The sequence below is a fragment of the Mus caroli genome, chromosome 16, assembly GCF_900094665.2.
Source record: "Mus caroli chromosome 16, CAROLI_EIJ_v1.1, whole genome shotgun sequence".
NCBI classification, from domain to species: domain Eukaryota; kingdom Metazoa; phylum Chordata; class Mammalia; order Rodentia; family Muridae; genus Mus; species Mus caroli.
Window position 1 is genome coordinate 89237823 of NC_034585.1, and position 24128 is coordinate 89261950.

At 40.8% G+C, this 24128-nt stretch overlaps 1 protein-coding gene across 5 annotated transcripts in view; it reads left to right on the forward strand.

Moving 5' to 3' along the window:
* Dyrk1a (dual specificity tyrosine phosphorylation regulated kinase 1A) overlaps positions 1-24128 on the forward strand; it is a 122241-nt gene that overhangs the window by 72214 nt on the left and 25899 nt on the right. For 3 of the 5 annotated variants that reach the window (XM_029470578.1, XM_021185336.2, XM_029470577.1), the window contains exons 3-5: positions 17458-17654; positions 21521-21640; positions 23717-23905. In XM_029470578.1, coding sequence (XP_029326438.1) covers positions 17458-17654; positions 21521-21640; positions 23717-23905 — 506 coding nt within the window. The remainder of the gene's footprint in view (positions 1-17457; positions 17655-21520; positions 21641-23716; positions 23906-24128) is intronic. The other 2 variants (XM_029470580.1, XM_029470579.1) reach the window with 1 other exon arrangement.

Genomic DNA, 24128 nt, shown 5'->3' on the forward strand with positions numbered 1-24128 from the left:
TGGCTCTGGCTTTTGAGTTCAGAATAGAAGGGACTACTGGAACAATTGATGCTTGTTAGCTGGAGCTAAGATATCAGTGGTGATTACGAAGAGACCTGTATCACTGAGGTGAAATCTTCTGGGAAGTGCATTCTGAGAACACAGAGAAGCTGAGTTCCAAAGATGGCCAAGGTTGTATCTCCTGCTGCTCCTGGACTTGGTAATATGTAAGAGTCACCCAGGTGGTACTGGTTTTGAAGACATGAGGGGTCATGCAGAGCAGCTGAGGTTGACACCATGAAGAGAGCCTATGAGAGGCTATTGGTGAAGCCTAGTTGCAGTGGAAAACCCCAGCATATTGTAGATGCCAGAACCATGGGATGACCACCAAGAATAGCAGTTGCAGTGGAATGGATCTACCTGAGCTTAGAATGATACAGAGTGCAGAGCTGGAGAAGTCACACCAGCCCTTTGGAGGAGCCCAGAAGGTCATGTGTGGACCCCAGACATTGAAATAAGAAGCTTTATGCCTTGAAGACCCCAAGATGTTGGAGATGCGAGAGGCGTGGGCTATCTGCTGAGCAAAGCTGCTAATGGAGTGGAACCAGCCCAGGAGAAAACAGTTTGTTGCAGTCAACCAAGATGAGAAAAGAGTAAAGAGTTGGAGATCTGAAGAGCACTGACATCAGCCATGGAGAGGCAGTGTGGACTTTGCTGGTTTTCTCCTGTCTTGTTTTGGGGGTTACAGTTAAGGGATTGGATGGGTCTCAGATGAGACCTTGAACTTTGGACTTCTAACATTGTTTATACTACTGTAGAGTTTGGGAACTCTTAGAAGTTGGACTAAATGTATTTTGTATTATGCTAAGTTTAGGTATGGCCCCCATAGACTTGTGTGTTTGAACAAACCTGTGGGGCTAGGAGTGGGTGTGATGGTTTGTATGTGCTTGGCCTAGGGAGTGGCACTGTTGGAAGGCATGGTTTTGTTGGAGTAGGTGTGGCCTTGTGGGTATGGGCTTTAAGACTCTTATCCTAGCTGCCTGGGAGTTAGTGTTCTGCTAGCAGCCTTCAGATGAAGATGTAGAACTCTCAGCTCCTCCTGCACCATGCCTGCCTGGATGCTGTCATGTTCCCCACTTGATGATGATGGACTGAACCTCTGAACCTGTTAGCCAGCCCCAATAAAATGTTGTCCATGTAAGAGTTGCCTTGGTCATGGTGTCTGTTCACAGCAGTAAAACCCTAACTAACAAGTACAAGCTTGTTTTGTGGTTTCTGTAGTTTCTTTTGTGACTTCTGGTTTTATTTTAGTGGTGAGTTGAGTTGTTTGCACTCTGGTTTCTGTAGTAGTTGGTCATAGTTGTGCATAAGATCCTGGGAACCTCTTCTTGTTTCCTGGGCAACTTTACAGTTTCTACTAGGTGGAGGAAGCTTAACACTTCTCCATATGGGAGCCTGGAAACTCCTTACAAAGTCTAGACACTGTTAATTTTCATGTCCACGTTAGCATGTGTCTTGTTGCCCTTGTTCAGCTTGTGTAGGTGGTCATGTTGGTGAGATCTTACGGGTGTAGCTTTTGGCATTCCCTCCTCCCCTCCCTCCTATCATAACCCACCAAGTTTAGGTTGTGCTGACTGTATACTTGTAGGTGTGGGGATATCCACTGGAGCGTGGTTGACCTACCAGAGTTTGTATCTTTAAAGAAGATTAACCCTTCCTCTCCCTTAGGGGATTAACTATCAGCAGCTCCTTGTTTAGGGATGAGAACTCAGGAACCCTCCCTCCTCCAGTTAGAATGTTGACCAGTTTGCTCTTGTGTAGACAGCCACAGCTGCTGTGAGTCTAACAGTCCTGTCATGAAAATGACATTGTTTGCTCTGGTCTTCTCAACCTCTGGTTCATGTCTTTCTGCCATCTCTTCCATAGTGATCCCTTAGCCTTGGGTAGTAGTGGTCACATCTATATTCCATTTGTACCTGAGCACTCTATGCAGTTGTTTTTTTTGTTTTTTTGTTTTTTTTTTCTCCGAGATATGGGGTTTCTCTGTGTAGCCCTGGCTGTCCTGGAACTCACTTTGTAGACCAGGCTGGCCTTGAACTCAGAAATCCGCCTGCCTCTGCCTCCCAAGTGCTGGGATTAAAGGCGTGCGCCACCACCGCCCGGCGCAGTTTATTTTTAATGTGTCTGGTATTTTTCCATTCAGGACAGATAGATCATTGCCTGAAGCAACAGTTCCATCCTCAAGTGTTGATTGATTGATTGATTGATTGACTGACTGAAGTTGGCGAGGAAGAGTTAATAGCAGATAAATACAAATAGAAATCTATGGTGTTTCGTATTGCATAAAAATACATAGGACGGGAGAGAGCTCCATCGGTTATGTTCATGCCTTACAAATACGAGGAAACTAAATTCTGTTCTCAAATCCATGTTTTTTTGTTTTGTTTTGTTTTAAAGCTGAGCTGGTATGGTGGTTCATACAGGGAGGCAAATACCGAAGAGGCTGTGACAGGAGGGGCATGAGTTTGAGGACAGCCTGGCTGCCTGTGACAAGGTGTATAGTATACGCTTGTAATCCTAGCACTAGAGAAGCAGAGATCAATTGATCCTTGGGGCTTACTGCCCAGCCAGTTTAGCTATTTGAAAGCCCCAGGTCAGTGAGACTCTGCCTAAAAACAAATACCAAGCAAACAATAATAATAGCAACAAAATCACCAGGGTGGGCTGCACCTGAGGAACACTGTTTGAGGCTGTCCTTTGGCCCCACAGGAGTGAGTATGCACTCACCTCCAACCCCTTGTCACATTGTTCTCTGTCACCCAGGAGCTCTCAAACATAAAAATGCAGAGCAAAAGTGATGCTATTTTAAGTTTGTATTGGCAGATAGAAGGTGTGTATATACAGACACATACTAACACACATGAGTACAAAAAAAAAAGAAAGAAAGAAAAGAAATTCAGAACTCCAAGATTTCAGATCTAGCTTCTGCTGATTTTTTGTAAAAAGTTTTATTGGTGGTACAGCTGTGCTCATTGGGTTTTACAGCAGTTTCTGTCTTAGTCAGGGTTTCTATGCCTGCACAAACATCATGACCAAGAAGCAAGTTGGGGAGGAAAGGGTTTATTCGGACTTACACTTCCATACTGTTATTCATCACCGCAGGAGCTGATGCAGAGGCCATGGAGGGATGTTCNAAGCAGGAGCTGATGCAGAGGCCATGGAGGGATGTTCTTTACTGGCTTGCTTCCCCTGGCTTGCTCAACCTGCTCTCTTATAGAACCAAGACTACCAGCCCAGAGATGGTCCCATCTACAAGGGGCCTTTCCCCCTTGATCACTAATTGAGAAAATGCCTTACAGTTGGATCTCATGGAGGCATCTCCTCAATTGAAGCTCCTTTCTCTGTGATAACTCCAGCTGTGTCAAGTTGACACAAAACCAGCCAGTACACTGGGCACCAATAGCAGGAATGGCTGATTGCAAGTAGAGGCTGCATCACTCAGCCTGGCAGGGGATCAAGCCCAGGTGCTCCGTCCTAAAGCACAGGAGCAACACTCAGAGACTCAGCATGTGTGTGCGTGTGTATGTACCAATAGCAGTTAAACTCAGACACTCAGCATGGGTACATGTGTGCAGATATGTCTGTACTAGCAGTTAAACTCGGAGTCTCAGCACATGGGTATATGTATATGTACTAATAGCAATTAAACTCAGACACTCAGCATATATGCACATGTGTATGTACTAAGAGCAGTTAAAGGAGGAGGGAGTGGGAGGACACAGGAAGAGTTGGAGGGGGGAAGGATTGAAATTATGTAAACAAAGTACTCATGAATGAAAGTCTCAAAAAACAATTAAATTTAAAAAAATGTTAATTTCTGTCTGAGGCTTTGCCAACCAATTTTACAAAAGGCATGGTCCGGGTTTAGAGCTAGAAAATTAAGCTTAGTCTTAGGAGCCACAGGAAGTGATGTGCTTAGACCTGAACTTCAGTGGACAACTTCCATCTCTTGGTACAGCGTCATGATGTGATGTGGCCATAACCAGCTTTGACTCTAAACTGACAAATCTACTTTTCCTCTAAGTGTTTCTAGATATGAATTTATGAATTAATAGAAGTATTTGTAAACTAGACAAAATTGCTCTTCAAGCCCCCTGTTTCACAGAAGTCGAGATAGGGATTTTCCTCTGAGTTTTACCTTCTAGATTGGACTTTTAACAATAATTCTATTTAATAATTTAGAAACATGCTTCATTTTAGGCCATATTCCTTCACATTTTAACTCTTCAGTTACTTGGGTTCCCAGAAACACAGTGAGGATTATTGGTTATGTTACTGTAAATAATTTAGGCAGGATTAAGAGAATCTCTTGTCAGCTAAAAAAAGTTGATGCTCTGAATTTTTTATGTTATGCAAAATGTTACCTTGTCTGTCCGTCCGTCCATCCGTCCATCTCCCTAGCGTTAGTATCTTGCTTTCTTGTACACCAGGCTGGCTTGGAAATCACTCTGTAACCGAGAATGACACGTGTGTCGCTGCAGTTTACTGTTGGTGTTTTAAGTTATACAGTACCTTCACGGGAATTCTTGTCATAGACTCCCGAGAGACCTTGAGAACATGTGAATGTCTGACACTACATAGCTGTGGGTGTCTGGCGTGTTTCAGAAGCGTGCCCCCCCCCCCAATCTTTGGAAAAATATGCATCTTTATAACCTGACCTTGCTATTGTAATGAAAATGGAAAGATTTAAAACAAGCAATGGAGGCATGCCCTACCTTCTGATGCAAACCATAACTTACTGTGATTGACCCCAGTAGGCTTCTTTGAATTCAAATATTGAACAAAGCAGGCGTATGTACAGTAAATTGAGACTATGCAGCTTGACTTGAAGATGCACTCCAGCTTTGTTCTTGCCTGCTTCCCTTCCCCACTGTGTGTTTGTGTACTTCTTCAGGAAACAAGCTACCATCTCAGCTCTAGAAGCATGTTTCTTGAGGACTTAGGATTAGTCTAGGTTCTTATCTGCTGTGCCCTCGACTGATACCTTCAAAAAACACAGACTGACATCTCTGGGAAGTGTATTGAGATTGGTATTTCTGTATTCTCAGTGTTAGCCAACTGGTATAATCCATGTACCGTCCATTGGCTGTTAAATAACTGTTTTACAGTTACAGAGCAAAATGTGGACATCTTACAGCAAAAAAAAAGTACCTACAGGTGATACTGTGTTAGGCACAGCTGTGGTCTGTCTGCCATGTGCTCCCACCATGAAACACCGCCACAGGTCCTAAGAGCTGAGGCTAAAATGTTCAGAAAGCTTTAAGACTGTCAACCAATAAAGAAACTCTTTTCAGGTTGAAAGTGTTAGGCAATAGAGAAGACTGGGTCAAGGCTCAGGAATGTCAGCTTAGGATGCCACATCTGGCTCTGTCTCCATACTCCTTGTAACTCTGGCTTTGGCAATGAACAAACGGTAAACAGTCTGGTGTGTCTGGTAAGAATTTAGAGGTTTGGATAGATATTCCTCTAACATGCATACACAGATAAAATACTTGAGTTGGTATGAGAAAATTCAGGATCATCTGTTCCTCAATGAAGAAGTAAGTGTCCTGTGTGGCATGCTTAGCTGATAAATCCTGTTCCTCTATTGTAGGCATGGCTTTCCTTCCCTCCTTCCCACCTTGTGGCTCTACAAGAAGGGTGTCCAGATTCCAAATAGCTCCATATGATAGCATCTGTATGCGAGTGTTTTCTATAGGCCAAGTATGCTGGGCTATAAGATGGGGACTGCTCTCTTCTGCATTTTCCATTGACCTTTTTATATATGTTTGCAAGGTTCTCTACATCACAGCTTTCCCAGTACAGTGATGTCAGCACATCTACTCATTCAGGGACTGTCCCTAAGAGTGGGTATGACCGTCCTTGCATAGGAATCTATGTGAGCAGAGAAGTTGTGCAATGTTTTTGGTGTGCAGTGTTTATATCACTAGCCTAGGGAAGTGTAGGATTCCCCCAGGAGTGCCCTATTCAGCCCAAGTCTGCATAACTTGGGCAGGGAGCTACAGTTGCTCTTTCTTTCACTCATTAGCTCATTGTCACCTTTAAGGCCTTGCTCTTTTGTAGTTCCAGGAATGCAGAGAGAAATAACTATTATCATCCTTCCTTCAAGGGCTCTGATTCTATTTCAAGAGCATAATGCTGACTTTAGTGTATAGCATGCTTGCTCTGGGGGCTGAGAACAGTGTCCTAAGGGAAGGATGGTGCTGAGTCATAGGAAGTTGTCTTAGGATAGCATCTAACTCAGGGCTCTTTTGTTTTTTGTTTTTTGTTTTTTGTTTTTTTTTTAAAAAGACAGTGGTGTTTCTCTGTGTAGCCCTGGCTGTCCTGGAGCTCACTCTGTAGACCAGGCTGGCCTTGAACTCAGACATCCACCTGCCTCCTCCTCCCAGGTGCTGGGATTAAAGGCTTGCACCACCACTGCCTGGCTCAAATTTTGAGTTCAAAATTTTTGGAGCAGAAAAGGGAGCAGGCTGTGTATTCAAGATGTGTCCTATCAGACGCTGTTGCAGACCAGCAAGAAGGTCAGTGTAGTTGAGACAGAAGTTACTGGGAGACAGAACAGAGAGGAATGGTGGGAAGGGGGTGGGAGAGGTATGAGCACTTAGCCTGCAGGCTCTGGGGGCTCCGTGGTGAGATTTTGAGACTTCTGAGAACATCAATTTTGGTAGCAATCCTGAGAAGCAACTGGGGGCATGGAGCCTGGGTAGAAGCAGTTTGGACCCCACTGTTCCAGATAAGGTTTTGACAGAGATCATAGAAGTAAGCTGGATGAGGAATATGAGAGAGAGAGAGAGACTGAGACTCTCTCTCTCTGTGTGTCTGTGTGTGTTGGGTAGAAGAAAAAGACTGAAAAAGATCCCTCACTTGGGTGGATGATGGATGGATGGAGAGGCCATTTATAGAACTGGGTCAAACTTGGCTTTCCTGCTTGCTTTTGAGTCCCGGAAGACTGTTAAATATAGTATACCATGCCTCGCAGCTCAGGCTGGAGTTTGCTTTGGAAGCTTTGCTGTAGCCCCAGACAGCCCCTACCAATGCACCGAGTTGTCCTAAAGGAAGACCTGTTTGTCTTCGGTGTAGATTGTGGAGAAGACAAGAGAAGGGAAATGCTAGCACCTCGTTCTCGCTACTGTACCTGTCTGGTTTCTTGTGAACAGCCAGCCCTTGGGATCTGATAACTTTGATTTGCACACCTCCCACTCACACAGAGGGACATGCAGACCTTCTGGAGGCCCAGGCTTTGCTCACCACCTTCACAGTTATACCACTAATGATAGACCCTTGCCTACAACAACAGTGTCCACGTAGCAAGCAATCACATTTTAAAATTAATAATAAATTAAAATTAATTTTAATAATAATTATATAGTTTACCCAGTATATTTAAAATATATTATTTTAATATCTAATCAACTTTAAGATGTTAAGGAGTAATGAAGTTAAAGAAGTTAATGAAGTTTTACATTTATAACTTATCTTGGTCTGAATAGCCACACAGACTGTGAGCTATTGGGCAGTGCTGAGTGACTGTCTGGCTCAGGGCTTAGTGAATGAACTGTTCAATAGAATTTGCTACAAAGATTCCATGTCATTCCGGGATGTTTGCTTTCATTGTGAAGCAGTTGAATGTTTTGCTGTACTTAAGTAGTAGTGATATGTTCCTAGGAACATATCACTGCGAGAGGAAGTCCTGGGGGGTTGTGCAGGAACAACACAGGGTCTGCAGTTGCTGCCTTCCTTCTGATGAGGACATACATGCTTCAGTTACATTGTAAGAGAATCCACAGTTCAGGCTGTTGGCATAAACACATTGTTTTTGTTGTCATTGGGTTTTGTTGTTGATTTTTCAAGACAGGGTTTCTCTGTGTAATCCACCCTGGTTGTCCTTGAACTCACTCTGTAAACCTAGGCTGGCCTCCAACTCAGATCCACTTGCCTCTGCTGTTCAGCCAACAAATTATAACTACTCCTTGAGAACACTTTAGATATGTACAGTATTTAAGTAGTTGAGGATTTAATTTTTGAAGGTTTTAAAATTGAGTAAGGGGCAGAATTCGTAGTGGTTAGAGGAGCTGCAAAGCCCTGGGTACAAATCCCAGAGCTCCGTCTGAAAGGCAGGACTGTTCCCGAGAAAACTACCTCCTCACCTGGGGAGTGGACAAGGTGGGTTTCCTTCTGAAAGGCAAGACTGTTCACGAGAAAAACTACCTTTTAACCTGGGAAGTAGAAAAGGCGGGTTTGGTGTGTGCCAGAATTTTTATATTAGTTATCATTCAGCTGGAAAGAAATATTTTATGTATTAAAGATTAATTTACTGAATCTGATTTTTAGAATTTATTATATTTGATACTATATAACATGCATTTGAATAAAAGTGAGATAATCTTTCAAAAATTATCCCTTAGTCTTTGCACACTTCAGTAATTATGTCTTGTGTGGTCCCTCATATACTTGATGTAAATTGCTGTGAATCAGTTTGACTAACAATTTCTCTTTAAGAATAACACAGGCCCACAATATCCCAATATCCTCTTCCTTCTCTTCTTCCTCTTCCTCTCCCACCTTCCCCCTCTTTTCCTCCCAAGTGCTGGGATTAGAGGAGCACGCTGCCAAGCCCACTCATGGTCACTTATGTGATCATAAGCTTCCAGTGGATCCAGTGGGTTTGTAGAAAAGTGACACAAAGACTTGACAGGTCTTAGAGATTAGTGAGTTCATATGTCCAGGTGCTACTGTAAGTGAAACGCAGACCAATGTTGTAATAAGTGGGAATTGTGAGGGCCATAGAGTTAATTGAAAACATCGGGTTTGTTTGTTTGTTTGTTTTGTAGCTGGCAACTGAATTCACGCCCTCTGCAACACCAGTGAATGTCCTAGCTTCTGAGTCCTCTGTCTGTCTCCCTTATTTTGGTACTGAAATCTTCTTGGTGGTTTTTTTTTAAACAGTTTTAACTGTCTTATACTAGAAAATGTGGAAACTGCTATGCATATCAGTGGTCTTTGAATTTCAGGTCAGGCAGGATACATCTTGGGAAACACCATTACATAGCTGAGTTGTTTTCTGACTTGTGCTAATCACCATTGTTTTCTAGGTAGTCTGGGCAGAGGTGTCCTGTAGATGAACTCAGGCTCTAAGTGGACTTGATCGACTTTCATGCATCTCCCCTTCTGCACTAGCCTTATATTTATTTGCAGTCTCACGCTTAGGTTGTTGAATTAAACCACAAATTCTCTCTGTTTTCTTACCAAGCCCTTTTGCTCATCGTTGCTGTTATTTTAGTCAGAAACAGGGATGTTTAGATGCTGTTAACTTATTAGCCCATTTTCTCAGATGGGAAAAGGTGGTGAGGATCTAGCTGACTTACCCAGTGTTACCCAGTTGCTAACTAATAAGTTGGCACATTGACTCCAGACACCTGAGTGTTGTGATGCTTGTGTGCATCTTCCTGCGCGTGGTCTCTTGCCCTCTTTAACAATCCTCGCTCTGTACTCTTTGCCCCCAATCCTTTTCCCGGCATGCCCTGTATTGTAGACTGAACTTCAGGATCTCATGTGTATGTTACGTCCAGCTCCACCACTAAGCTATACCCAAGCCACTTTGCATCTCCAGCCCGGAACTGTTCTGTGTTTAAGATGCTGCTTAGAAGAAAGGCTGCTGCAGGTGCAGCCTGAAGCACTTCGGAGTTCTGTGTTCTTCACAGGACATTTTGTGAGCTGATCAGAAGATTCAGGACTATTAAATAAGGCCTTTTATCTTTGTTTTTTAAATGTGCCTTCTGAAACTTGTGAATGCTGTCTTCCTTGAATGCTTTTTAAAATCTCTCTCCTATGGCCACAGCTACCCACATAGGTTGTGTCTAGAGCAGATGCTCTGTTGACAGCTCTGTCTGTCTCTCTCCTTCCTTTACGGTGACTCAGTAACTCCTTCATTCCTTTGCAGATCCAGCAGCCCTCTTCTCTTTGGAGGAGTCTGTAGGATTTCTCAAGAACTTTCCCAGCAGTATTTTTAAGGCATGGTAGAGACTGAGGGCTCTGTAAATAGTCTTGCTCTGCCTTCCTAGGAGGTGCTGCCAAGGGACTTGCTTCTTAGTTCTCACCTAGAGATGGAGCTGCAGCTGGGCCTTCACAGGACTGCTCTGGTTCTGTGGCTCATGACACAGTTTGGCAAAAGTTAGAGTTTAGTAAATGCTTTTACATTTTATTCTTTGTTTTAATTCTTGATAGCTATGCACAGAGCTGTGGTAAAGTGTCATAGAAACCCATGTTTTCCGTTCTTTGGTTATCAAGAGTAATCTTGGTATGTAGAAATGTGCCTCTTGAGAGGGAAAGGACACTTGGTTGTTACATACTTAACTTAGCTCAAGCAGTTCCACTTGCTTCCCCTCTTGTGTGGTTTTCAGTGGTGTCCAGTTAAGAGAGGAGAGACCATGTTAGTGACTTTACTTGTATCTGTATTTAGGATAGTATGCAGCCTTTGGACAGCAGTAGTTTCTAGATTAATTGAACGCAGCGTTAACTGCTTTTGTGTAATGAACGTGAAGAGGGTGACATTTACTACACAGATAGACTTTTAGTGAGTGGCTTTTATTCTGAAAATAGTAAAAGCATTATGGTGCAATTAATTTGGTTGGTTGTGTTTGTTTATTTATTTATTTATTTATTTATTTATTTATTTAGATGTGTCTCACTGTGTGTATCCCTGGCTGGCCGCGGACTGTGTAGACCAGGCTTACCTCAAACTAAAAGAGACCCCCTTGCCTCTACCTCCCAAGTGCTGGGATTAGAGGAGCCTGCTGTCAAGTCCACTCATGATTAACTTTTAAATTATCTTTGTTCAGAGAAATAACCTTGTCCTTTGAATGGTTGTGATGGAAATTCTGTAAATGCACAGGTTTTAATTTGAGTCGTTATCCCAAATGATTGCCTCATTGGATAATTTTAAGTGTTAAGCTATAATTCAATATAGAGACACAAATACTTAACTGGCTTAAAATACATTGTTTATTTAACACCTATTTAGTTAGACCTAAACAAGAGTTAAAAGTATGCACACAGCTCCATTTGTCCTTGGGATGGAGAAGGAGGCATTGTCCCCCCCCTCCCCTCCCCTCCCCTCCCCTCCCTTCCCCTTCCTTCTCCTTCTTTTCAGAAATGAGCATGCTGTTTGCCACCAAAAGATGGTGAGCACTTAGGAAATAAGGAAACTTGAAAAAAAGTATTCATACATTTCTTGGAAGCCTAAGGCTTAAGATAATAAGCATCATAAAACCACTGCTACAGGGGCTGGTGAGATGGCTCAGTAAGTAAGGTCCTGAGTTCAAATCCCAAATCCCAGCAACCACATGATGGCTCACAACCATTTGTAATGAGATCTAAACGCCTTCTTCTAGTGTGTCTGAAGACAGCTACAGTGTACTTTACATATAATAAATAAATTTACATATAATAAATAAATAAATTAATTAATTAAAAAAACACTGCTACACAGTGTAACTATTTTTCTTTTATTACATTTACCTCAAACTTAAAACATGATTATATAAGTGGCCATTATTCCAGTTGGCTGGCTTTGTTTTTTGCTTTTTGTTTTTTGAAATGGGAACCATTTCTAGTATTGTTTTCCTAAACACTGAGGCCTGTCAGCCAGTCCCATTTGTTACCATGGAAAGGAGCCTCCCTTTCATGCTGTTGTCTTCAGGCCGGGGACATGCAGGGGCCTCTGTGGCTATCCTCATTCCTGAGCTGCCATGCAGACAGAATGGAGAGGTGCTGCTTGTTGAGCAGCACAGCAGAGCTGCATCGGTTCTGGTCAGGCCTCTCAGAGAGGCTTGGGAATTCTGTTTGGTAGGTTGTTTTTTTTTGTTTATTTTGTTTTGTTTTGTTTTTCCTCAGACAGCTTCTGTGTATCTTTGTCTATCTTGGAACTCATTCTTTAGACCAAGTTGGCCTCAAACTCATAGATCCACCTGCCTCTGCTAGGACTGAACGTGTGCACCACCACCTGACAAAGTCTGTCTATCAGCCTTAATCTGTTTACCTATCTGTCTACTTGACTACCTCTCTCTGTCTGCCTGCCTGTCTGTCTGTCTGTCTGTCTATCTATCTATTCATCCCTATCTATCTATCTATCTATCTATCTATCTATCTATCTATCTATCTCTACCAATCCATCTATGTATCTCCATCCACCCACCTATCCATCTATCTATCTATCTATCTATCTATCTATCTATCTATCTATCTATCGGCAGGGATGGAACTCCTTCAAAGCTTACCCAGAGACATGGCGTTTCTTGGTCTGCCTGTCTTTGATTCCCATATCTCCTGCCCTTTTCATTCCTAGTGGGTGCAGACTTTTACATGGTTTTATTTCTCAAATGTTTTTAGAAGTATAGCTATCATCAGAAAACATTTTCATTTCTCTACTTGGAGTATTCAGTGCTAGCAACATCTATAAAATGTCTGCCTGGAGCTGGAGAGATGGCTCAGTGGTTAAGAGCATTGACTGCTCTTCCAGAGGTTTTAAGTTCAATTCCCAGCAACCACATGGTAGCTCACAACCATCTGTACTGGGATCTGATGCCTGCTTCCGGAGGAGTGTCCAAACAAGTGAATAAATCTTATAAATAAATAAATAAATAAAAAGACTGCTGCTATTACCTGCCTTATATTTTTGCTATTTAAAAATACTTTTAGCATGTTATAGAAAACACAGCTTTGCACATGTGAGTTCTGACAGTACAGTAATTTATGACACCCAGCAGCTCTATCCTGGGACTATTTCAATATTTTTCATATTCTTTGCTATTAAAAATTAAGTTCTTGGGGCTGGCGAGATGGCTCAGTGGTTAAGAGCACCAACTGCTCTTCCAAAGGTCCTGGGTAAAATCCCAGCAACCACATGGTGCTCACAACCATCTGTAATAAGATCTGATGCCTTTTTCTGGTGACAGCTACAGTGTACTTACATATAACAATAAATGAATCTTTTTTAAAAAATTAAGTTCTTGGCTTCCAATCTCAGCAGTAAGGACCTAGTTTCCCTTTTTCAGGAGGTAAAATTCCTTTAGTCATGAGGTTAAATAAATTTTTCTGTTGTTTAGCTTTTAGTATCCTAGAGTGTCTCAGAATTAAGTACAAGTGAAATAAGCAGTAAATTAAATGCAGAGATTTGCATGCTGACCTCAGAGTATCAAGACTGTCATCTGCCTCCCGTCTTTGCAGCTGTTGTCTCAGCTGCTCTGGGGCTCAGCACACGCACTGCCCAGCTGCACTCTGGGGTCTGCTCCTGGCTCATCCCTGGACCATGACTGCTGTTCACTTTATTTTTATAGATGGAATAAGCTCTATAGAATGTTATTTTTTTCTCACACAGTTGTCTTTTAGAAGTATTTTTCTGGCGTACTTAATATTTCCGTGTGGATCTTAATTTCTGTCTAGTCATTTTCCTTCTATGAACCTCCCTAAACATTTTTCAGTGTATATTTGATGTTGATAAATTGTTTTGTTTACTGGAAAACTATTTTGCTGTCATTGTTATGAGGATATTTTCACTGAATATAAACGTGTTGGCGGCAGGTCTCTTTCTTTGGTTGTCTTGATCGTTTCCTTTCTCTTGACGGGGCATGGTTTTCCATAAGTCAGTGGTTTAGGAGACATCTCTGGCTACTTTAATGCTTTGTTTTCTTCATAATTTATTTCAACAGTTTGGTTCCATGTTCTTTGTATTTGCTTTTCCCATTAATTTTCCTTTTTACTTCTTCACTTGATAAGTTTCTGTTACCATCATCATCATCATCCTCTTCTTTATTGGTCTTCCCTAGTGACTGATCTATATCAGATGACTGCATTCTTCATTTCTAGAGTTTCCATGTGGTCCTTTCATAGGTCCCATGACTCGAAGAAGATACACTGTTTACAGTGGCAGTTTGTGTGTGTGTTTTTATTCTTGTTAATAGATGCTTATACCTCTTACAGTTTCCTGTATTTTTTGGCCTGGTAAATTTGATCAATGTGACAGTGTATATGTTGGTCTGTTGAACATCTAGATTTTGAAGTCCTTGTTGAATAAGATTTTTGTCTTCATCCTTTGAGATTTGTTTTCTGTCTGTGTTAAGAAGGTCAAACCTTTATTTTATGATAGAACCAGGTGAAGCCTAAACCTACAAAACATGGTGGTCTGGCTTCTTTTGGCTATCTGTGGTTGTTTATCTCGGTTAATTCACTCTAGGTGAGACACAGTGTCACACTGGTCTGTGGGATTCTGATATTGTTTAGCTCACAGCTCTTAAAGACTTTTGTTGCCTAGCTGTACGGCATTCTCCATTGTTGTGTAGCTTGGCTAAGATGAGAGTCTAGGATGATGACCCACAGTCGTCATCTTGAGTTCTTGATTGTGCCGCACAGCTCAACAGTGCTGTCATATTTTATTTGCGTCTGACACTGCTCTCTCTGCAGGTTCCTGCAGATAGAAGGACAGAGTGACTGTGAGACTCAAGATCAGTTCTTTTCTTTCAATGATCAGAGACTTTTCCAACACATCTGAAAACCAATTAGGTGTGTGTTGGCCAGTTCTGTTGTCATTCATGATGAATGAGTTCTCTGGTAACAGGGATTTGAAAGTGGTCAGAAATTGGAATCTGAGGTGTAGGCTTTCGTTACATCCCACGGTTACTGAGAACTTGGTCTTTGGTTCATGAGTGTCTCATACTAATAATCACAGGCTTTGCAATGGTCTCATAAGCGATTTTGTTGTTTCTGTGCACAGCTGCATGTCCATGTGTGTATGGATGTGAATCATATACAACATGCATTGGCCACTGTAAGTCAGTTCATATGTTTTTAAGATCACTTTTGTTAAATAATCCTTGTTACTAGATTCAGCAAAGCCACAGTCACTGTATAGTGTAATCTTAATATAGATTTCCCTAATACCAGTAGCTGCAGAGCTAACTAGACCTTGAGCTGTACTGGTCTGGAGAGAAGAGCAGGAGCTGACACGACTGTCTGACAGCCTCTCTCCCGGAAGCCTGCTCCTTACTCTGACTCTTGAGCTGCATTTGTAGAGTGACTAACTCCTTCACCCTTACCCTTCTTCTCCCCCCACCCTCCACCCCCTTCTCAGCTATTTCTTTGTAGATCCATTTGTGGTAGACTCAGTCACTGAAAAACTGCTTAGTAAATGCAAGGCATGTACCACGCAGCAAGTTTGATGGAGAACTAACCAACAGACTTGCCCTGGACTTACAGTCACCGCCCGCTTACTCCCAGACCTTTGTTTCTAGCCATTGAAAGCACAGCTGGCGGCTCTGACATGTTTCCTCCTTAACATTGTTAGCATTAATTTTGTAGGATATTCCATGCAAACTTGGCTGTTCCTGGAATTTATTAAGCATTTTCTATTACACCTTAGCTTCAGAGATTCCATATTTGTGTGTTCTAATTTGGGTTAATTTGAATTACGTTCATTTATTTGTTCTGTAGTATTGTTCTCAGGTTAGCTATACATAGTCTAATCTAATGTAGAACAATGCAGTCACTCGTCTTCTATCTGCACATTAGTAGTAGAGACCTTCAGGGCCACTGAGTATGGTGTGCATCAGACACTGATTAGGCATGTCAGTGTCTGAGGCAGGTGTCTGCTTGTTCCTTTACACTCACTCAGGTCTTCTCCAGGCTCTGCTTGGGTCTGTTCGTGGGTCTGCCTTGGTGAGTCAGACCACATACAGCCCCACAGACTGCCAATGGACTGTTGTACACGGCCAGTGTTGCTTTTCATGAGGGACCTGCTCCGTAGCCACCGGAGCTCTGCTTTGAACACATCGACTGACACTTAGTTTTCAAGCTGTTAATTTGACAACAAAAGCTTAATGGAGTTTTGAAAGTTAAAACTTGCTTTTGTGGTAAAACTCAGTTACAATTCAGAAGGATTTGAAAGGTTCAAATAGGATCTTATATATGTTCTTCAGTAATTTAAAATGAACTTTGAATAACAATGTGAAGAATGAAATATTACAACTTTATCAGGTAACTATATCATTTGATATGCTAATATATTGTTGTATATTCTTAGACTAAAATAGTATAGTTACTTGTTAGTTTAATGGGATGAGGATCATTTGTTATATGATAAGTATTGAGTTGAATCCTACAAAATTGAGCCCAAAGGAAGCTAAATACCAACAATTTTCTATGGGTCAACCTAGTTTTTCATTATCATATTATGTCTGGTAAAAGATGAGCAGTGTTCCCTTTAACTTGACATCCGAGGGTAAATGGATGGCACAAGCGTTAGGGAGAACACACACGGTGACTGGCTCGGTTCAGTCGGATTGAGAGGAGTGTCTGTACCAGCTTGCCTTGGATTCTTATAGCAGGGAAGGAATAGTGAATGGATGCCTTAAGTAGTTCTTGTGAATGTTGGATATTCATTTTAGAGGAGACACAAGTATCTGGGGACTAGAATTCATTGCCCTGGTTTTCATGTCTGCCTTTTCTAATTACAAATTTGGCTGGAGATAAGGTTGTTTTGTTTTGTTTTGTTCTGTTTTTAAGGAAGTATTATAACCTTTCTGTTAGTCAGCGGACTCCAGTGTTCATTTTCCTTTTCTGCTGTGGAAATTAGAATCATGGTTTCTAGCTTACCTGAGCAGTGAATGCTGACTGTTCTGTTCCCTGCTCTCTCCCTGTCTCCTTCCCTCCCTCCCTCCCTTCCCAGATTGCCAGATCTAAGCTTTGTTGGGGCAAAATTGGAAAAGTGTAGGGGAATCTAGCATCCTTGAATTAAGTTCAGTTAGGTATTTGAGTATCTCTTTGCTCAGCTCTTGGGTAACCAGTGATGCTAATTGCTAGCACTGTCCTTTCTCAGATTTGTATTTGAGGACCCAGTTAGTTGGCAAGGCTCTTCCCAAGAATTCATACTATGTGACTTAGGGCTCTTGAATGTTGAGAATTTCATATGCGAAATAAGTATTAAAACTTGTTACTTTTGGATTGGTGAGATGACTCAGTGGTGCCAAATCTGATGACATGAGTTTGAACCCTAGACTCACATAGTACAAGGAGAGAACCTGACCTCTGTAGGTTGCCTTCTACTCCCTGGGTACACTGTGGGCACATGCTTGCACAACCACAAAGGGAAAACAGTAAATAAGTGTAATATTTAAGTTGCTACTGCTTGTTATAAAAAGCTTTTTAGAGGATTTTCTCAAAAGAAATTTACACTCATTTTTAATCCATGTTTTCTACTATTTTACATATATAACATAGCTATTATGTTGAATGACCATACTTGTTGGTCATTACTAAGGCTTTTAATATTATTGAATCTCGTAAAGCACTAGTTTAAGTGGCTAAGGTACATCTGATGACACGTATGTCAGGCTGTGAGCACTCTCTGAACTTGCTGTGTGTTCCCAGGAGGAGAGACTTCAGCATGCAAACCTTCATCTGTCCGGCTTGCACCGTCGTTCTCATTCCATGCTGCTGGCCTTCAGATGGCTGCACAGATGCCCCACTCACACCAGTACAGTGACCGTCGCCAGCCGAGCATAAGTGACCAGCAGGTGTCTGCCTTACCATATTCTGACCAGATTCAGCAACCTCTAACTAACCAGGTAATTTCATTATTATCAGAAATGATGTTGAAATTACAACTTATCCCTTTGAAAACACTAGACTAGTAACATGTCAAAACAGCTTCAGTTTTACATGCTAAGTAGAAATCTCTGTAGATAAAACATGGTGCTCAGAAGTGTTATTTAAGTTTGCTGATTCTCCCCACCCCTTGAACACGCGTGTTTCATTTCATTGAAAGATACTCAGAAACAGCCCAACTTCTCATTCTGGAATAAAGAAATTATTTTTAAAGAAGAAATGTTTAAAATAAGAAAACATTTGTGGAAAGTCTTAGGAAAGTAAGAATCACTACTAATTTAGAGGAACTAATTTTATGTTAAAAATAACATCTACATTTGTAAAATTACAGAGGAAAGTCCTTAAGACTCAAAGGAGAATATGTAAATATTAAGCATGCTATTTATTCTAATATTCAGACTACAGATGACCAATTTTTCATAAATTGAGGATCTAGAAAGAATGCTGAAATCTCTGTGAACACATTATACGTATACCTGTGGGTATGCCTTACAGGCTTGAATTCACCCTGCCCTACTGTAGCCACTGTTTTGGGGCAGTCTACTCACTGGTCATGTTGTGTTGTCGCTGTGCTGAGTAAGGAACACAACTGTTGTGAACAGATTTAGGATTTGGTTGGCATGGCTTTCTCAGATCCCTGAGTATAGCAGGTGGTTCCTACGAGGATGAGTTAGGTGAGATGTGCTTTCTCTGCTCGAGCAGCGTGTGGTGGCAATGAGTAGTTGGCTGTGGTTGCGTGTCTGTGGTGTGGACATCCTTTGCCAGAGGCCTCTCGCGGTACACTTGCAAAGCACCGAGTGTGAACAGCAGCATTGTGACAGGGCTTAGAGTTGGTTTCAGGCAGTCAGTTGCTTTAGAAGTTAGGTCCATGTTTGAGAATTGAAGTCGTTCATCAGCACTGCTGTTCAAGTTTAGAAAAGCTCTTGCTCATGTCCCAGAGAGAAACAGAAAGTGAGGGAAGTACAGAGCACACGGTCAACCTGAAGTGCGCTCCGGCGAACCAGGGTGCTCAGGGCTCGTCTCCCACTTGCTTCCAATCAGCGGGTCACACAGACATGCTTTCAATACACTTCCAGTTGAAGAGACAGAATTTCCATTTTTGACTTCTTGGTGTATGTGCATGGTGGTAGGCTTTAGAGTCCAGCCCTGTGTGCTTCCTGCTTAGATGCGGCACTCTTGGATTTATATCGGTCACCATTTACAGAGAGTCAGAAAAAAATTCCTATAACATTATTTTTAGCAATATATCATGATTGTTTATAATTTACTTAGCAGACTATCAGTTTTCATATTCAGCTTACATCTTTAATCATTTAAAATATATTTTGTTTATTATTTCTGATTTAAGCCATAAAATACTTTTAAAGATTCCTGTGATGTAAAAAGACTATTAAGTAGAGGCAGGTAGTATTACACACACTTTTAGTCCCAGCATTTGGGATGCAGTGGCAAGCAGATCTCTAAGTCTGAGCCCAGCTTTGTCTACATAGTGAGTTCTAAAACAGCCAGGACTACAAGAACATACACAAAAGCTTATTAATAAATAATTCAGTATTCTTTCAAAGTCCAGAAGTTTCTGAATCTTATGAAGAAGGTAGGTTCTTTAGGACTGCTGTGGGGTGGCTTACCAAGAGGTATATGATGGGCTCAAGATCTGCTTGAGTTAAATACACACGGACACCTCATGTCTGATAGGTTCTTGAATGTGAAGTTAGACCTTCTTAGATATCTTCTAGCTATCATCTTCTGTAAATTTCATAATGTGATTTATATGCTTCTTATCATTTTGCCACAAAATGAATCTTATTGTGCAATTACCTTGAAAGGAACTAAGTTAAGATTTATTTCTAGTCATTAATTTTTCTCATGAGTATGTTGGGTATAAAATATAAAAGGTTATATTTGAAAATGAAAATTAGAATAAAACTGAGCAGAGATGAGTGTCCCTCACATTGGATCCTAGAGCTGTAGGCTAGCCCAGCCCGCATGCTATCCTTTGGCATCCTGAGCTACAGCAGTGCCCTGAATGTCATTGTAAGTGCTGTTCTGTCCACCTCTTGCTTGCTCTGAGAAAAGCAGAAAGGCAAAAAATGCTCTCTGTTCCTTATGGATGGAAGTAGGACTAATGTAAAGTGAATGAAATAGACACTAATGTTTGAGTAGATCTCACCACACCTGCCCAGTCTGTGCGATGTGCCTTGTGTGTGTGCCTTGAGGGCTGAACATTCGGCATTGGGTAACCAATCCTTCCACTTCGAGCACTCCTTAGCTGCTTGTGGTGCTTTTTGAAGGTTTCCCCGTTCTGTGTGTCACACGCATCGGTGGTGTCCTTGTTCGGCTGCACTTGCTCTAGAGCATTGATTGGGGCAGCACTCTATATTCTCACGTATAAATGGTGACAGGAATAGTCCATTTATTTTTATAAGATTATTACAAAGTGTGCATGCTTAAAATTGTTTTCAGTAGATACTGTTTTACTGTTTTGTTATTGAATTGGCTTTGCTGTAATACCAACTTTTTCATATAGTAGTAATAGATCATTTCAGTGGTGTGTGTGTGTGTGTGTGTGTGTACTCAAATTGAGGCTGCATTTTATCAGTTCTAGAGACTCCTAAACATAAGTTACTTTTGTGAAACAATTCCAGGAACTTAAAAGGGAAGAAAAAAAAACCCTATTAATTAAACCTAATTAAAGCTTTTTCATTACTTTAAATGCTTATAGCGTTAGTTTACATGAAAGAATTGACATGTTTATTACTAGAATTGTCTACTCAACAAATTAAGTTCCCAAGGAATGGGTATTTTGAGTTATTTTTTTCCTGTTTATATTTTAAGAAATAAAACATTTGGGAAGTTAATTAAGTCTTGTTAATTATGAAGCTAGTGGAGTTGAGTAGTCAGTCACTGTGGTTAGCTCCTGCTAGGTTTCCTTATTGAGAAAGATGACCAGTCGCTCAGTTCACTGAGGTTACCACTTAGATGGCAAAGGTTTAGTAACTTGAGCATGTGGGGACTGGTGAGTGGCTGTCAGTAAAGCACTTGCCTTGAAGCACTGGTTTAGTCCTGGCATTCATATAGAAGTGGTGGAGTGATCTTGTCCCAGTGCTGGGTAGATTGAGAAACATGGGGCTCCCAGAGGCTTCTTGGCTAGCTGCTAAGTACACCCTAACTAATGAGCTCCAGGCCTGGCCAGTTGAAAGGAGGCAGACCATCCTCTCACCTGAGGCTCTCCCTTGTCTATCACATGTGAATTTGTTCTTTCTATAAAAGGAGCAGGTACTCAGGGAACTTGGACCCATACTTCTTTAGCGCCCACAGCTGCAGCTTTAGAGTCAGCTAGGCTAAGAAGTTACAGCTGGTTCAGGGGTTAGGTGTGGTTTATCTGCCTGCTGGAAACCAGTCAAGCCTTGGAAAGAATTCAGAAAAAGAAATTGTCATAGGACTAATTGTAGTCGAGTAAGTATGTGGGTCAGTAGCACATGTCCTCAAGATTGTGGATGTACCTATAATTCAACTGTTTGGGGAAATGGCCCAAACACAGACATCAGGCATATTATCTAATTTCATTTATTTGCTCTAGAAGTTGTTTCCCTTAGAATCCATATAAAAGAAATAACTTTGAGAATGTATAGTTTAATACAAATGTGTGTTTTTAGACACATTAAGTCAACTTGAATTGATCTTGGTAGAAGGAGCTTTACCGGGTTTATGGTAGATTGGATTTGACTACTAGATTATGGTAGTGGGAACTTGACTAGGCTGTGGTAGAGGGTGTCCAATACTGACTGCAGTGTAGTTAAACTGCTAGTCTCTCTGTCTATTTAAGGTGATGCCTGACATTGTCATGTTACAGAGGCGGATGCCCCAAACCTTCCGTGATCCAGCAACTGCTCCTCTGAGAAAACTCTCTGTGGACTTGATCAAAACATACAAGCATATTAATGAGGTAAGAGTATTGATTTGCTATAGTATCTTTATTTTCAATAGATCAAGGGACAAGTTTTTTGATTCCCCTTTAGACAACTAAATGTGTTTTATTTCTAATTATCATTGAATTATATTATTCATATAATTTATAATTATTCAAATAATTATTCATAGGGCTAATTGTAGTAGAGAAGGTATGTGGTTCAATATCACATGTCTTTAGGATTGTAGATGTACCTATAATTCAGCTGCTTGAAGAAACAGGATCCTTCGTAGTTATTCCAGGCATATTATCTCCCAATTTCATTTATTTGCTCCAGAAGTTCTTTTCCTTAGAATCCAGATAAAAGAAATAACTTTGAGAATGTATAATCTAGTGTAAGTATATTTTTTGGAAGGAGCTTTGAATTTTTATGGATGTTATAAATTCTAATAAGTTAATGATTTATAGATAATTACAACAATAAAAAATGTATTAGCAAAGGCCACAGATTAGAAAGTTGTGGCTAACTTCCTCTTCAAAGGCATATTTATCACACTGAGCTATTTCTAATGCTTTCCTCAGGGCAAGAAAGAGGGACTAATAATTACAAAAAAGTACTTTTGCTTAAATTTAAAATTCTGACATCATTGACTATTAAGTTAAAAGGACCTGCTTTATTTCATCTAATCAAAAATTCTGTCATGTCTCTTATACTTTTCTAAAAAAGAAAAATATTTCCTTATTTTCAAGACAGGATCTCAGTGTGTAGCCTAAGCTGATCTTGAACTCACAGCAGTCCTCCTGCCTCAGCCTGCTGAATGCTGAGATTACAGGTAGAAGCCACCATGCTTAACTGTATGTGTTCTTTTATCCATGTCTTTCCATGGTAAGATATTCAAAAAATTATATTGGCAAATATCAAAAAAAGAGTGTACATTGAATTATTTCTATTGTAACTTGGCTTGTTGCCACTAAATTATTTTCTGTTGTAGTGTTTGGACCTTATCTGTTTCATTGGCATTTGCTTCTGGTCAACTCTAGTTTTATAACTAAGTGTTAAGTGAGAGTTTTCCAAAAAAGTGTAGACAATGCCCTGCCTCCCCACTGGAGCCAGTGTGTTAGAGAGATGTTGATGGTGTGTAGAAGCACTCGCTGCAGCAGCTCAGTTCCATTCAGCCTGCTGTTTCAGCAGTGTGTCAAGAGAAAGTTAGAAAGCCTCAAGAGTGCTCCTGAAGTAGATGAATACATACTTGTTTATTATACCTTGTGAGTATCTGGAAGTATCTGGGACATTGTTTCTCACAGCGTGTCAATGTCAGTTTGTTAACATGTGATGAATTGTTATCAAACTAAGTTAAAGTGTTGTTACTAGCATCTTTGCTGAGGCTCATTTATCAGCAGTCTTGCCACAGTGTATCAAGATACCAGTTTCTTGGAATGTTATTGTTGTCACCCCATTAGCTTTCATAACTAAGCTATAAGAAAAACTTGCTTTTCAATTGACCACAAAGGCTTAAGGCTGGGAGGTATGAAGACAGAATAGGTATGGGTTTTATTCATCATTACATTCTTCTGGACATGGAAATTGGATGATTTTAGTAAAACACTAATTGATTGACATTTAAAAGTTGTATTTTTAAAATCTTTTACTATAAGATAAAATATCAAATTACCATTACCTGGAGAAGAGGGCAAGAAAGACCTTGAACATTGAGTTCAACTTTGGGGGAATGAAATGTTACTTCTTTTGTTTGGGGGTTCCTTGTGTTTCTAAGATCTGTGTAATCCCACTGTATGCAAGTTATGCCATATACTAACAAAAGTGTGAGTTACTTTGATTCTTCATTAATGGAATACATTAGACCAGTCACTTAGTATCTCTTATCTATAAGTATATCTGCAGTATAGCGCTACATTTCATTATAAACATGTCCCTATTGGTTATGTTTTTGTATTCAGATATCAACTGTTGAAGGTCTTTATTTTGTTTCTCATTTTTTATTTAAAAAGAATGGTTTATCCATTTCATACTGATTTGTTGGGAGTATACTTGTAAAATACATCCTCAATAGTGATTTAACTCATAGTTAACTTTGTATATATTTATTAAAGGTTTACTATGCAAAAAAGAAGAGAAGACACCAACAGGGCCAGGGGGACGATTCCAGTCATAAGAAGGAGCGGAAGGTTTACAATGATGGTTACGATGATGATAACTATGATTATATTGTAAAAAACGGGGAAAAGTGGATGGATCGGTATGAAATCGACTCCTTAATAGGCAAAGGTTCATTTGGACAGGTAAGTCTCTCAGTTGTTCATTGTTTTAGATGGGTGCCTTCTGCCTGCTGAGCCCTCTGAGGCAGCACAGCAAGCACTCTTCTTCCTGAGGCTGGGGCTGGGGCTGGGCTCTGGGTTTTACCATGCTTCCGGGGTCTCCTTCCTGTCCCCAGAGCACAGCATTGATTTTCTTCTGCATGGGTGACGGCAGTGGGTTTGGCTTTTCTCTTCATTCTCTGAACCC